Here is a 12,019-nt window from a genome sequence, read left to right as displayed (position 1 = left end):
ACTACATTTTTCCAATTAAATTTCTCATTTTTAGTTGCAATTATTTCACGGAGGAAATAAAAGAAGGTACTGCATACTCTAAAAACAAAATGAAATAAAAAGTAATCATCTGCAAACCTACACCACATACGCACGGAAGTATTCCCAGAAAATTACAGTAAGAAAATTGTAAATATCACATACGGACAGAAAAGAAAGACATGCATAAACATGAATACTACAAATTTGTGTCGATGGTGTAAACGTTACTATGTGCAAACTGTAACACTGAATTGCAGAAAATTACAATAAGAAATAAGTGTAGCAAATATTTAAGTATACAGATTATATTTTGAATAAAGTGCTGTAGGTAACACTTCTCAATAAACAGCCACAGGCTTCAGTCTATTTACAAGATTAACTACGTACACGAACATCTCAAAGAAGAAAGCTTGTTGAACAAATTCCAAACTCACGTTTTACAACGCGGTTTCCTTATTAGGAAGTTCCAAAATTCTTAGCGTATGGTATTCCCTCAGCACAAAACAGTATAGACAAGGATGCGAACACTCGTACATACATGCACACACATTATCTACATTCACATGGACACATACACACGACGATACACATACACATACTTACAATGTGCTCTGCAGCAATATGTGGGCGGCTGGGGTTCTCGCCCTAAATAAAAAGAACACGGCTTTTTTTAAATTATGAATTTCTAACACAAGAACAAAAACATACATTCGCTAGAATGTAAGGAAAATATAGTTGTAAAATTATTTCCGCTGCGTCAAATAATAACTGAATTATTGACATGATTTACAACTATCAATGGGATGGCGATAAATAATTACAGTTGCTAAATTGTGATATGTAAATGAAAAGACGACCGTACAGATGAGTTACCCGGGGGAAACACGACGCTATCAATCAAATAAACTTCAACGCTGGACACCAAGAAGTTCAGGTAATACTGCACTTAATCTCACTGTTTACGGGTTAGCAGCAAACTGTATTTTTGTCGTTGTCTAACTCCATCACACTAGTGATTGTTGATTGTTGTTGATCTATCTAACAGTCACTTACTCCAAGAGGATCTGTTGGTTTTCTTGTTAATTCGGTTACTTAACCAAAATTCCAAACATTCTACCGTCAGGGTTAAACGTAGCAATAAGGATGGATCATTAATTAAGATGAGGTGGTTAAAATAAAATACATGGATCCATGATTTCACATGTTACGTATTCAAAACAAATTAAGGCTGCTACAAAAGCACCTGAATCCGGTTATAACGACTAACTTTAATAATTTTCTATTCCATTTTTGAAATCAAGACGTTGGAACATGTGATTGAGCAACACAAAATGTTTGACCTGTGCCTCCTGTATTATTAAACAAAGGTTATTAATACCTGAAATCATTACGATTGGTTATTAATTTAATGTTCAATTAATTTTACAGAAACGCACAGAAATTATTATATTTACATCGTTCTGTCTGTGGAACTCATACTTACACAGAATTGCCAATGCACCGTCGCCTTGTAATCAAGGGTTCGATACTCGGTGGATGCACATAGTGGTTCGGATCCAACTTTAAAATGTAGATTCAGTCCCGATTAGCCGTTCTGTTCATAAATTGGACTTAAAAACAAACTCAACAGCATCTAGTGGACGCCAGAGACGTCTCGGTTGCCGAGAATGTTGCATGGCCGACTCACCATCTCTCCACCGACGTTTCCGAGTTTGAGAACCTTACTTGCTTCAGAAACGAGCTTAATTTCAAAATCTGCTGGAAATATTTGCCTTTGCTGTCAAGGATGGAGACTTAGACTCTTCCATTATTAATTTGGATCTTGTTGTATTCACAACAAGAAACTATGGAGTGTCGTTAGTGTCAACTGGCGAAAGTTCCAGACATACATTTACATCGTGACAAATCATTTTATATCTGATCTAGACTTTTTTACGGGACTCATGCACACAGATATAACACACAAAAGCCTACACCAGACAACACGGCACAAACACGAAATTCCCACTTGCAGACGTGCGCCTTCAAATAATAGCGGTCCAACTCGAATTATCATAAACTGGAATCCTGGACTCGACATATCTGAATCATTCATTATCCAAAATTCGGTTCCGCTAACCTCTAGTTCTTTCTCCTCAAGAGGAATAAAGAAATAATACTAGCATTTTTATTCTTAGGTAGCTTTCCTAAATCTCTAAGTTAATCGTGTAATTGATAATGGATGAAACGGCTATGAAGCTTCAGGCCATCCTGAATTCGAACCCGTATCCCTGGCTTCGCAGTGTTACGCTATGTAAAGAAATCAAGACAAGTCAAGCAACAATTGCAACCAATGATGAATGTATGAAATAACATGAAACTACACATTCCTGATTTGCTCTGCTATCGAACCCAGGACTTTTGATTTCAGAGCAGAGTATACTATCCATTGCATCTCTAGCATCGATTCAAGCAAATGAAATCGGGAAACAGATCACTGAAATCAAGTAAAGCTTGGACTACAGAAGTTTTTTCATTGACTTTCAAACAAGTGATAAGTAACATTTTTGCGCTTGGGTATTTTTTCCCCGTGTGTTTTCAGTGATATGCACTGAACCGCGGGAGATTTTACAGGATAACAACACACAAGAATTACTGGCGTAGCGATCAGCAGGAAACAACATACGAAAAACAGGGTAGGGGTGATGAGCACTACCGGGCATGTCAACTTCAAGTCTTAGAATGGTTAAAGTATTATGTCAAAATTCTGAGTGTCGTTCTTAAACATTAATGTATTATTATTATTATATACTTACAGTGCGATGCATGTGCAACTGATGTTTGTAAACCTTGTCTACATGTATGTATACAGACGAAGTAGGTCGCAATAGCGTTGTTGACAGCTGTGTGTTGACATGCCCATGTTTAAGTAAAGATCAAGTAACAGGGTGGGAGAATGAAGATGCTTCACGAATGCTAGTTCTTCAGCGGATGCTCGCTATATCCATCGCACTTTTTACTTGACGTCGTGTTAATTATCATTATTATTATTATTATTATTTTCTTATTTTCAGTGGTAAGACTTAAGGTCTATACAGCCGTTTATTCAACTCAAAAACATAAAATTATAAGGAACAATTTAAGCACATATACATATATGTATTTATAACACCAAAACTAATATTATCTTTACGAACTCTCAAGAATATACCTGCTAAACTTGAGGCCGTCAACAGTGCTTACTACGACAGAGCAGAAGCTGAATGATATCATCACCAGACCAGGAGCAATTGTTTAAAATTAATCTGCATATAAACTGCAGCTTCCTCCGGATATTGTAAGAGGCGTCAGTAAAACATTATTCTTACTGGAACAGAGACGAGGACAAACATGCAGTACTGAAAAAGACACTTCCCACAAGCTCTAGCTTTAAATATTTTCCAGGAAAATTCTATTGACTGAGACACGGTTGTCATTTCCAGACAACACCAAATGGATATAATGTATACCACTTATCATTTTCTTTGTTTGGTTAGAAATATTTATATTTAGACATCAATGAAAACAATCTATCGTTCTTCCTTTCTCTCATAATGTCCATGTAGATCGTAAGAAAATGCCTAAATTCTTAACTGATATCTCCATGAGTGTCAAATATCAAGACATCATCCCACTAAAGTACAAATGTCTGGAAACAGCTTTTGGCTGAGCGGATCATGGTTATCCTACCATCTCGCACCTACGAGTAATGTGATCCCTTCCCTTTCCTTCACTTGTCGCCTATATTTACATACTCTCAAGTATCTCCAATTTATCCTCCCGGGTATACAGCGCGAATTGATGTGTAATTTTATTATAATCCTTATTTATTTCCGCAACCTGCAAGAAAAAATCAATCGGTGATCAAAACCACATGTGCCGCGTTTCCGTGACTTTGTGTTGTGTGCTCTTGCAAATGCTGATTGCTACGAATACTGCTCACTTCACTCCAGGCAAAGAGATGAGAGTAAACAGTGAATGTACACTCGCCATTAAAAGTGGATGCAGTTCTAAAAGAAAACGAAGCAATAACCTCCCGTCACTTTTTTTGTTCTACTAAAAATGAACTTTATGTTGGTTTCTTCCACTTTTGGTTAATCGCGATCACGGAGATGAATAATGATTAGATGAACCTGAAAAAGGGACTCACGAAGAGAAGCTCATGTCTAGATCAGGACTTGAACCCAGAACCTTCGGTGGCGAGGCCATAAGTCAACATCTAAACGCTCTCGACCATCGAGGTGGATGTTCTATTAAAAAATTCAGTTCTAGATGATATATAATCTGTTATACAAGGCAGTGTAATTGAGTTGTATCTTTGTACGAGAGCAGATTGAGTGCGACTTCTTTCCTTCATAAGCTAGAACTAAATTTTACGCCTTGTGTACATTCAAATATTAAGATTCGTAGGCCGTGTCTCGATTAACCCATCTCAGCATTAAGTAAACTTAAATTTGGAACAAAAAGAAATCACAAGTATTGAAGTATTAACTTCAGGCCTTTAGTGTGCGATTTATAATGAATGTCCACTTTTTGGGTAGGTAAATACCCATTTCTAACCCTATCCTGACCACACTGTATGTACTTGACGTGCCTCCATTTCTGCCAAAACATACTATCGATATTATGCTTCTCATTTCAGCGGTAGATTGTACATTTGCAAAGTTCATTCAAGTTCACTTTATGCTCAGATAGACTAATCTGAGGGGATACATTCAAAACTTGAATCCGAACGACTGAGCAATGTGCTTCTACCGGGGATCAAACCCGATACCCCTTGATTTTAATGGCGTAACAAATACGTCATCGAGGAGGTCCATGTATGAAATGTTAGCATGTGTGTGGGGGTGCGATATACAGCATTTCAGAGAATAATTCCATTATTTTTAACGTTCTATACCTCGTTGCAGTATAGCATGTTTATAAGTCTACATACACGGCTTAATCGAAACCTTCAAAGCTTATCACTGTAGCAAATCCAAGTTTCCTTGTCTCAAGAACTATATCTTAGAAGCACATGCAATCGATTTCTGTACCGCTTCAAAGACGGAACAAAATTAGCTGTCAAGTAGGACTTTTTGGCGCAGGTTTTCGGTTAGCGTGAACAAAGCAATAAAAATTGTCCAAAACATTTTCAGTTGGTTAAATTCTAGGACCCACCAATCAGCGAGGTCAACTCTATAATACATTCAGTTTTTTCGTCTGGCTACTTGTTAATAGATTAATCAGCTACCTCGGCTATCTTGAGCAAACTGGATAATTAAAAAAGTTATAATCTGCACACTCTATTCTATTGCAAGCATAGTGTTATGTATATATGAATTTGATATGTAAAAATATGTGTAAACAATAAATTAAAACACGTTGTGTAACTTATCAACTTTTTGCACTTGGTTTTATTCTTTCTTGAATATAAACTTGCCGCCTCGGTGAGCGAGCGCGTTGAGCAGTCGCACGATCTCGCGACCGAAGATTAGGTTCGAGTCGTCCTGTACATTATGTTTACCTGTCGTCTCAGAGCTGTTGTTGGCAAACGTATGTTTGATGCAAACATGGCGACTGATCGAGCTGTTGCAAGAGTCCTTCGAAAGGGCAAGCAAATAATCTCAATGAACTATTCAAGTCCTCAGAGGCCTCGCTATCTGAAATATCTGTCCTCTATGTGTATGTTGCCTTCCCCTTCTCGTCGCTGTGAATGTGGCAACCAAGTGTTCAAATTCACCTCCCAAAGGGAACGGCAAGCTCTGGCTGGCAGACAACATATCAGATGCTGTCTCCAGCGCTCCTCTTAGTGGTTGGAAGCACTCACGTGATAGCTGCCAAGGTCTTCCAGCAGACGACAGACCACCTAGTTGCGGTAATTAAAACAGGGTCACAATTGAAATTCACCGCACAGTCTTCTGGAGCCCATTCGAAGCATCGGATTGTGGGAAATCTTAGTATAGAGACTGTGGAGACCATGGGGAAGCGAATGCTAACGCTGAAATATCCTTGGAAATGCTTCGCGCAACCATTGATCACGATGTCTTACGCTCCCAAAGGATAATTTCCGTCGACAGTGCGCATATTGAACACTGCTGTACTGATAAACTAAATTTTACATATTAGACTTCTGGTGGTTGTTATTTCAGCGCCAAATTTCCACCTGGTGGTGAAAATGTGAACTATTTTTTCGTGGGCAATCGCTTTCCCATGGTCTCCATAGCCTCTATACCAAGTTTCCTTGTAATCGGATGCTTCGAACGGGCTCTAGAGAGCTCTCAGTAGATGAACTTTAATTGCGATCCCGGTACCATAAAAACCTTTTGGCCTATGGACACCGTTCTCCATTGCGAATGTCCCTTCATCAATGTCATGTAATCACGATCATCATCGTCGTGATCACTCAAAAGTAGCAGAAAATAAGAAAAATACAAAATATAGAAATCTACTGTATAATCATCTTTAATGTGTAGTCTGTCCCATAAATTCATACAGCACTAGACAATAAATACGAAGAGTGAAATGAAAACTAATCATGCAAGGGACGGCTAACTAGAATGTATGGGCGGTCAGCGTAAATGGCATTCGATCGGCCATGCCTAAAATAAAGGACAATGCAGAAAACGAGCAACATGAACAAAAATGTCAACAAGTGCAGTGTTTTTTTTTTTACTGATGCAGTTTGTTTAATTCATCCCTGCTTACTATCTAAGTGTATGGGAACATATGAGACATCTGCGCCGACCTTCGTGGCAGAATGGTAATCGTAAAGCGATACGAAGTCTTGGGTAAGGTACGGATATTTTTATTTCATTTTGCCTACTTTACGTCGCTTTACTTTACCCTTGGGTTTATATCGACGATCAGGACGAATTAATGGGGCAAACATACTGATACATCCGTACCTGACCAGGGTTCAAACTTGGGGCCTCTAGCTTCGTAGCGCATTTCTCTGACCACTCTAATCACCAAGGCCGGCAAAAGCTGCTTCGTAAATTCTCATAAATTTGGATAATAAGCGGGACAGAATTAAATTAAATAAATTGTACCCAAACAAAGTTACTGCATTTGTTGAAAGTATTTGGTGTATTTGCTCATATTGTTCATTTGTTGAGATGAGTGTGTCCACTATTTCACCAGATTACTTTACTTATCCTTATCGTCGCGACTATACGGGTAGAAAGGCGACGTCAAGTGATCGAAATGGAAAGGAACGAAACAAAAATAGGGGGCAGACTGTTCTTAAATCTAATCTACGCAACATGTTCATTGTATTTCTTCCTAACCTGTCCTATTTTATTATCATTATTTTAGCATGGTCTTTAGTAACGCTATGCAACGCATTAAGTCTAACTCCCATGCTCTCTATCTAGCAACTAGTTGCATCAGCTGCTCCCATGTAGTTGTGGAAGGACATCACCATACCTGCACATTGTGGAAGAACAAGCGCAACGAGAAACAAAGAAACAATTTATTAGGCGAAGCGGGATAAATTTGAAAATCACATTTAGAGAAGAACATCGCAATTTAGGAAATTTGGGGCATGAATTAGACGAATTTGGTGCACTGACAATGACTTCCTTAAGATAAAAAGAAATGGTCTTAGAAGTGGTCTTAGAAGTAAAGAAACTATCAATAAAATAATACCACGGCTAACATGCATAACCATGAATTCAAAATGAATTGGAAAAAGAGTTTGATAATCGGAAACATTTATACCTTTTTTCCACCTACGCTCAAATAATCTTTGATGGAACGCCATATCTGAAAGAAGGCCACCGTGACGTCAACCTCACTTCTTTGTATCTGTGTAGTGGGGGATTGGTTAGCTTCTTTCTTATACAGAGTGGGGTCCCGGGTTCGAATCCCGGTCGGGCTTGGTTGTTTGTGAATGTCCATTCATCAATTTTATCATTTCATCACTCATCCCCATCTTCGCAAATTAGCCAAGAGGCACAAAACGCGAAGTAAAATAAACTAAATCAAATCAAAAATCAAAATTATACAGAGTGGCTCAGAAGTCACCCAGCGGTGTGACATGTGAATAACTTCTGTTACTGAACATTTTTTGTTTTGTTTGCTTGTTTTTCAGATCCTGCTAGAACAACGTTCCAACTGCGGCAGCTCCTTTGGAATGGATAATTTGTAACCCAGTGAGACTGTTTCATCAACATGGATCCATAGCAGACCTACGACGTTCAGGGCGGTGATGTTCGTTCACCGAAATATCTGCAATACCTGCGTCAAATGTGCACTATGGGATGATAATATTCACAAAGTTAAATGACTTTCACCCGTTGTTCGGTAATGTACTTTACAACTGTGAATTCTACTCCAGTCCAGCAATTTCTGGAAAATGAACAAGATATCAGCTCGGTAATTGAAGTTATTCCAGGGTGACTTCTGGGCTACCTTGTATACCTTTAGTATAGGCTTGTTTTGCAGTTATAGGATTTAAAAACGGTTTCAGTTCCATAACTTCACGAAACATTAAAATAAATTTGAGAAAGCTGCACGTTCAATTATGCATTATCCCATATGTATCGAAACTTCAATGCTGCTTATTTCGGACTGGTATTGTTTACATATGGTACAGTGCTAACAAGTCTGATATTGCTAACAAGTCTGATATACTTGCCACAGACTTGCAACATCACATGTCAATAAGAAACTTGCCATTTGCTTAACAGATTCTCGTAAGTCTCTGACACTGCACCTACATATGCAAGCACCTTGATAGCTCAATTTATTATAGGACTGCCACAAGGTGCAAGAGTCCCAAGTTCAAATGCTAACCAGGACAATATCCTTCATCTGATTTTCAATCATTTATCTACAACTGGATTGGTTTGGGGAACGCATGAGAGAAGTTGAACACATCAACTTTCAACACAGCATATCTAAAGTAGTTAAATGGACGTTGTTCAATTTGTACTATGAGCTCCGAAGAATTAAATGTGTACATGTGTTACTAAAGGCTAACTGTGAGATGCTGAGGATTCACGAATAAATCTCCCTGATAGAGGAATTCATCTTTATGGGGAAGATGCTTTCGTCTCAGTCAGCACAATAAAAACCACAAAGTTTGCATTTTTTCCCTTACAATGGTTCGTGATACATGTTAGGGGATTTGGATTTTTCACCACCGTAATTTTTATTTTCATCGTATCTGAGTAACTGTGTCTGCGTTTTCGAGCAGATTTGGCTACCTTGCGTAACGAAATCATCTACGTATTATAGGGTCATGTTGGGGGTTGCGAAATTCCGGAAACTACGAAAGCGTGCCAATGCCAAAACAAGTCAATATCAAACACTATGATATGGAACTTCTTGCAGCAGTTGAGTTTCTCCTCCAGTGTTTTCCGACCATGTGCAAATGCCTGCCTGTGCAAAATCTCGAAGTGCGTTTGTTCCACACTTAATTGATTGATTGATGGCGGCACAAAGGGTTTCGATCCCTCCTTTACACTCCCCACGATATAACGACAGTTTATTGTCACCTCCAGAAATTTTGACCCCCTCCCAAAATTTGCCAAATTTTATTCACTCTCTTCCATGGCAGTGAATAACTTGGGGCAATACTGAAGAAACATCAGATATTTAGAATTTCTTATTAGTTGCCTTTCAGTTTCTCTGTATTCCAGTCGTTTTATTTGCCCGAACACAAGAGCAAATCATTTCTCGCACTTCGTCGCTTTGTCTACCACACACACAAATATCGCATTTAATACACTGATGCATTTGTAGACATTTTCGCGAATAAACATTCAAAGTTTAGTTCTAAAATTCTCTATTTTTCACATTAGTCACTTTCAAATTATTTTCAGCAATTCTTAAAAGGCTACTAAACCATGATTATTCATTACGTAACACGAAACTGTGTACTTAAACGTATTCTGAAGGTAGTATATCCCATCGATCGCTGGGCGGATTTTCACTTAAGATTCCACTTTCACCGAGAAGTGTCGTTCCTCTGGAGAGTGGACCCTGGTTTGAATCTCACGGTTCCTAGTGACTCTTCATTGGAATTGGTCTTTCTGATGCTAACTCCCCTCTTGGCAACTTCGGTACTCGCTGGGGGGTACAAGTTACTTACCTGCCATAGAGCCATTCTCTATCGGGTGTTGGTCATATTGTTTTGGCAAGCACTTTGCATTATGTGCAAACTACTGTACTCTATTTCAGGTGTTCTTATTTCTCTCTCAATAATGCAACACATCGAATTAATATATCTAAACCAGGTACAGTGTATTTTCACGTATCTAAAATTGAAGGCTAAACAAAGCGCTCAGAAGGGGTAAGCGAGCATCAATGAAGACATTAATACCTCCAAACCCATTACAGGCTTTGATCGGTTCTAACAGACATTAGACTCTAAAGTTGAAATGTGTAGCTGGGTTTTAGCACTATCCACAACTGGGATATGGAGGAATCTACAAACTGAAGCTGTGTTGCCACAATGGCTTCTCCTTGTCATTGTTGTTTCTTAGAATTTCATGATCACTTGAACAACCTCCGGATGTCTTCTTGAGATGTTTAAGACCTCAAATTAACTGCTACAAAAAAGAACGGTTGAAGGAAAAGGGCACAGTAAAGGAAGTGTCCGTGGTCTTCAATGAAGGTACATTCCAGCATGATATCGAGATGGAACTTAGCAGGCTCAAGTTGCAAATGCCTCTCTCGTTCTCGTTTCTATTTATAAGCATGCGTCTCGTTCTCGTCTCATCCCAGTGTCGTCTTGAAATATATAAGCATGCACAGAAACTTTCACAGTCTATGGGGGTCATTAAGGCAAACAACTTTCCTCCATTAAGTTTTTGTTGATGTTGTTGTTTGACGCAAAGTTTAAACATACAAGCTCTTGGAAAACGTTGTACGCTGAATATGTATGCAACCACGCACCACGGATTCACAGTTGTACCTAATGAATTGACGTTGAAATTACTACAAACAAAATATTTCACTACATGCTACACATAATCGGGCCTCCCCAGTGGCATAGTCGTAACGTCGTCGCCTTGTAATCAAAGGGTCCAGGGTTCGATACCTGCTGGAGGCACATAGTGAATCGGATCCCACTTTCAACTGTAGGTCTAGTCCCGATTAGCCTCTCTCTGAAAGTGGACTTACACAAAACTCAAACTATAAATAACCAAGTGGACGCTCGCTTGATATGTCTGAAGAAGTCCCTACATAAACTAAATTTGCTTCTGGTATATTTTTCAATATCGTGGTAAAGTATCTTCTAGGTATCATCCCTAATTCACTTGGCTTAGTGAAGAAAGTTGACAAAAAAAAAAAAAAAAACATTTACCACGACGACACGGGGTCTGAACTTGCGATCTCCCGAACCAATTACGGCTGGGGCGAGTTACACAGAAACAGAAATACATCAATACAATGGCCAAAGAAATGCGCTAGCAGAAGGTAGACATTACTTACCAGAACCAGTGAGCGGCACATACCCCGACTCGGTAAAATTATCGTTGGTTGTACTTGTGGAGCAGCTCCTTTGATGAGGGAGTGGACGGTAATGAGTATCTGAACTCACACCCATTATTCTAACGTATGCACCTGTCAAAAAGGAAAAATAAAGATTAAGAAAATTCTACACTGCAGAACACACAAAATAAATTTGTACACCTTAGAAAGTGACAAAAGGCTTGGTTCGAACGTAAAAGATGATTGACATAATCTACGCCTGCAATCGGGTGTAATTTTTTTAGGTCTCTTCTTGAATTTTGTTTGCTTGAATTCCTGTTTTAAGTCCACTTTATGTACAGGTAAGCTAATCGGAACTGGACTTATAGTTTAAAGTGGGATCCTAACTACTGTGCAATGTCCCTCCACAGGGTATGAAAACCTGGCCACCTTGATTACAAGGCGACGACGTTACCACTACGCCATCGAGGTGGCGTAGGTCTCTTCTATTCAGCGTGTGAAATGAAATATTTATTTTCAAGATATCAACCATTGCTGGATTCGGGTGAAACCAAAA

The 12,019-nt window shown here is 38.8% G+C and overlaps 1 protein-coding gene across 3 annotated transcripts in view; it reads right to left on the bottom strand.

The window, feature by feature from the left end:
- Nucleotides 1-12,019, bottom strand: part of LOC145983923 (phosphatidylinositol 3-kinase regulatory subunit alpha-like) — a 521,211-nt gene that overhangs the window by 309,949 nt on the left and 199,243 nt on the right. For 2 of the 3 annotated variants that reach the window (XM_083117077.1, XM_083117078.1), the window contains 2 exons: nt 11,464-11,595; nt 625-666 (listed from right to left, as the gene is read on the bottom strand). In XM_083117077.1, coding sequence (XP_082973203.1) covers nt 625-666; nt 11,464-11,595 — 174 coding nt within the window. The remainder of the gene's footprint in view (nt 1-624; nt 667-11,463; nt 11,596-12,019) is intronic. The other variant, XM_083117079.1, reaches the window with a different exon arrangement.

This window comes from Lepisma saccharinum, chromosome 2, assembly GCF_977018435.1.
Source record: "Lepisma saccharinum chromosome 2, izLepSacc3.1, whole genome shotgun sequence".
Classification (NCBI taxonomy): Eukaryota; Metazoa; Arthropoda; class Insecta; order Zygentoma; family Lepismatidae; genus Lepisma; species Lepisma saccharinum.
The sequence above is the reverse complement of the archived record's forward strand: the minus strand, read 5'-3'. Positions and strand labels throughout refer to the sequence as shown.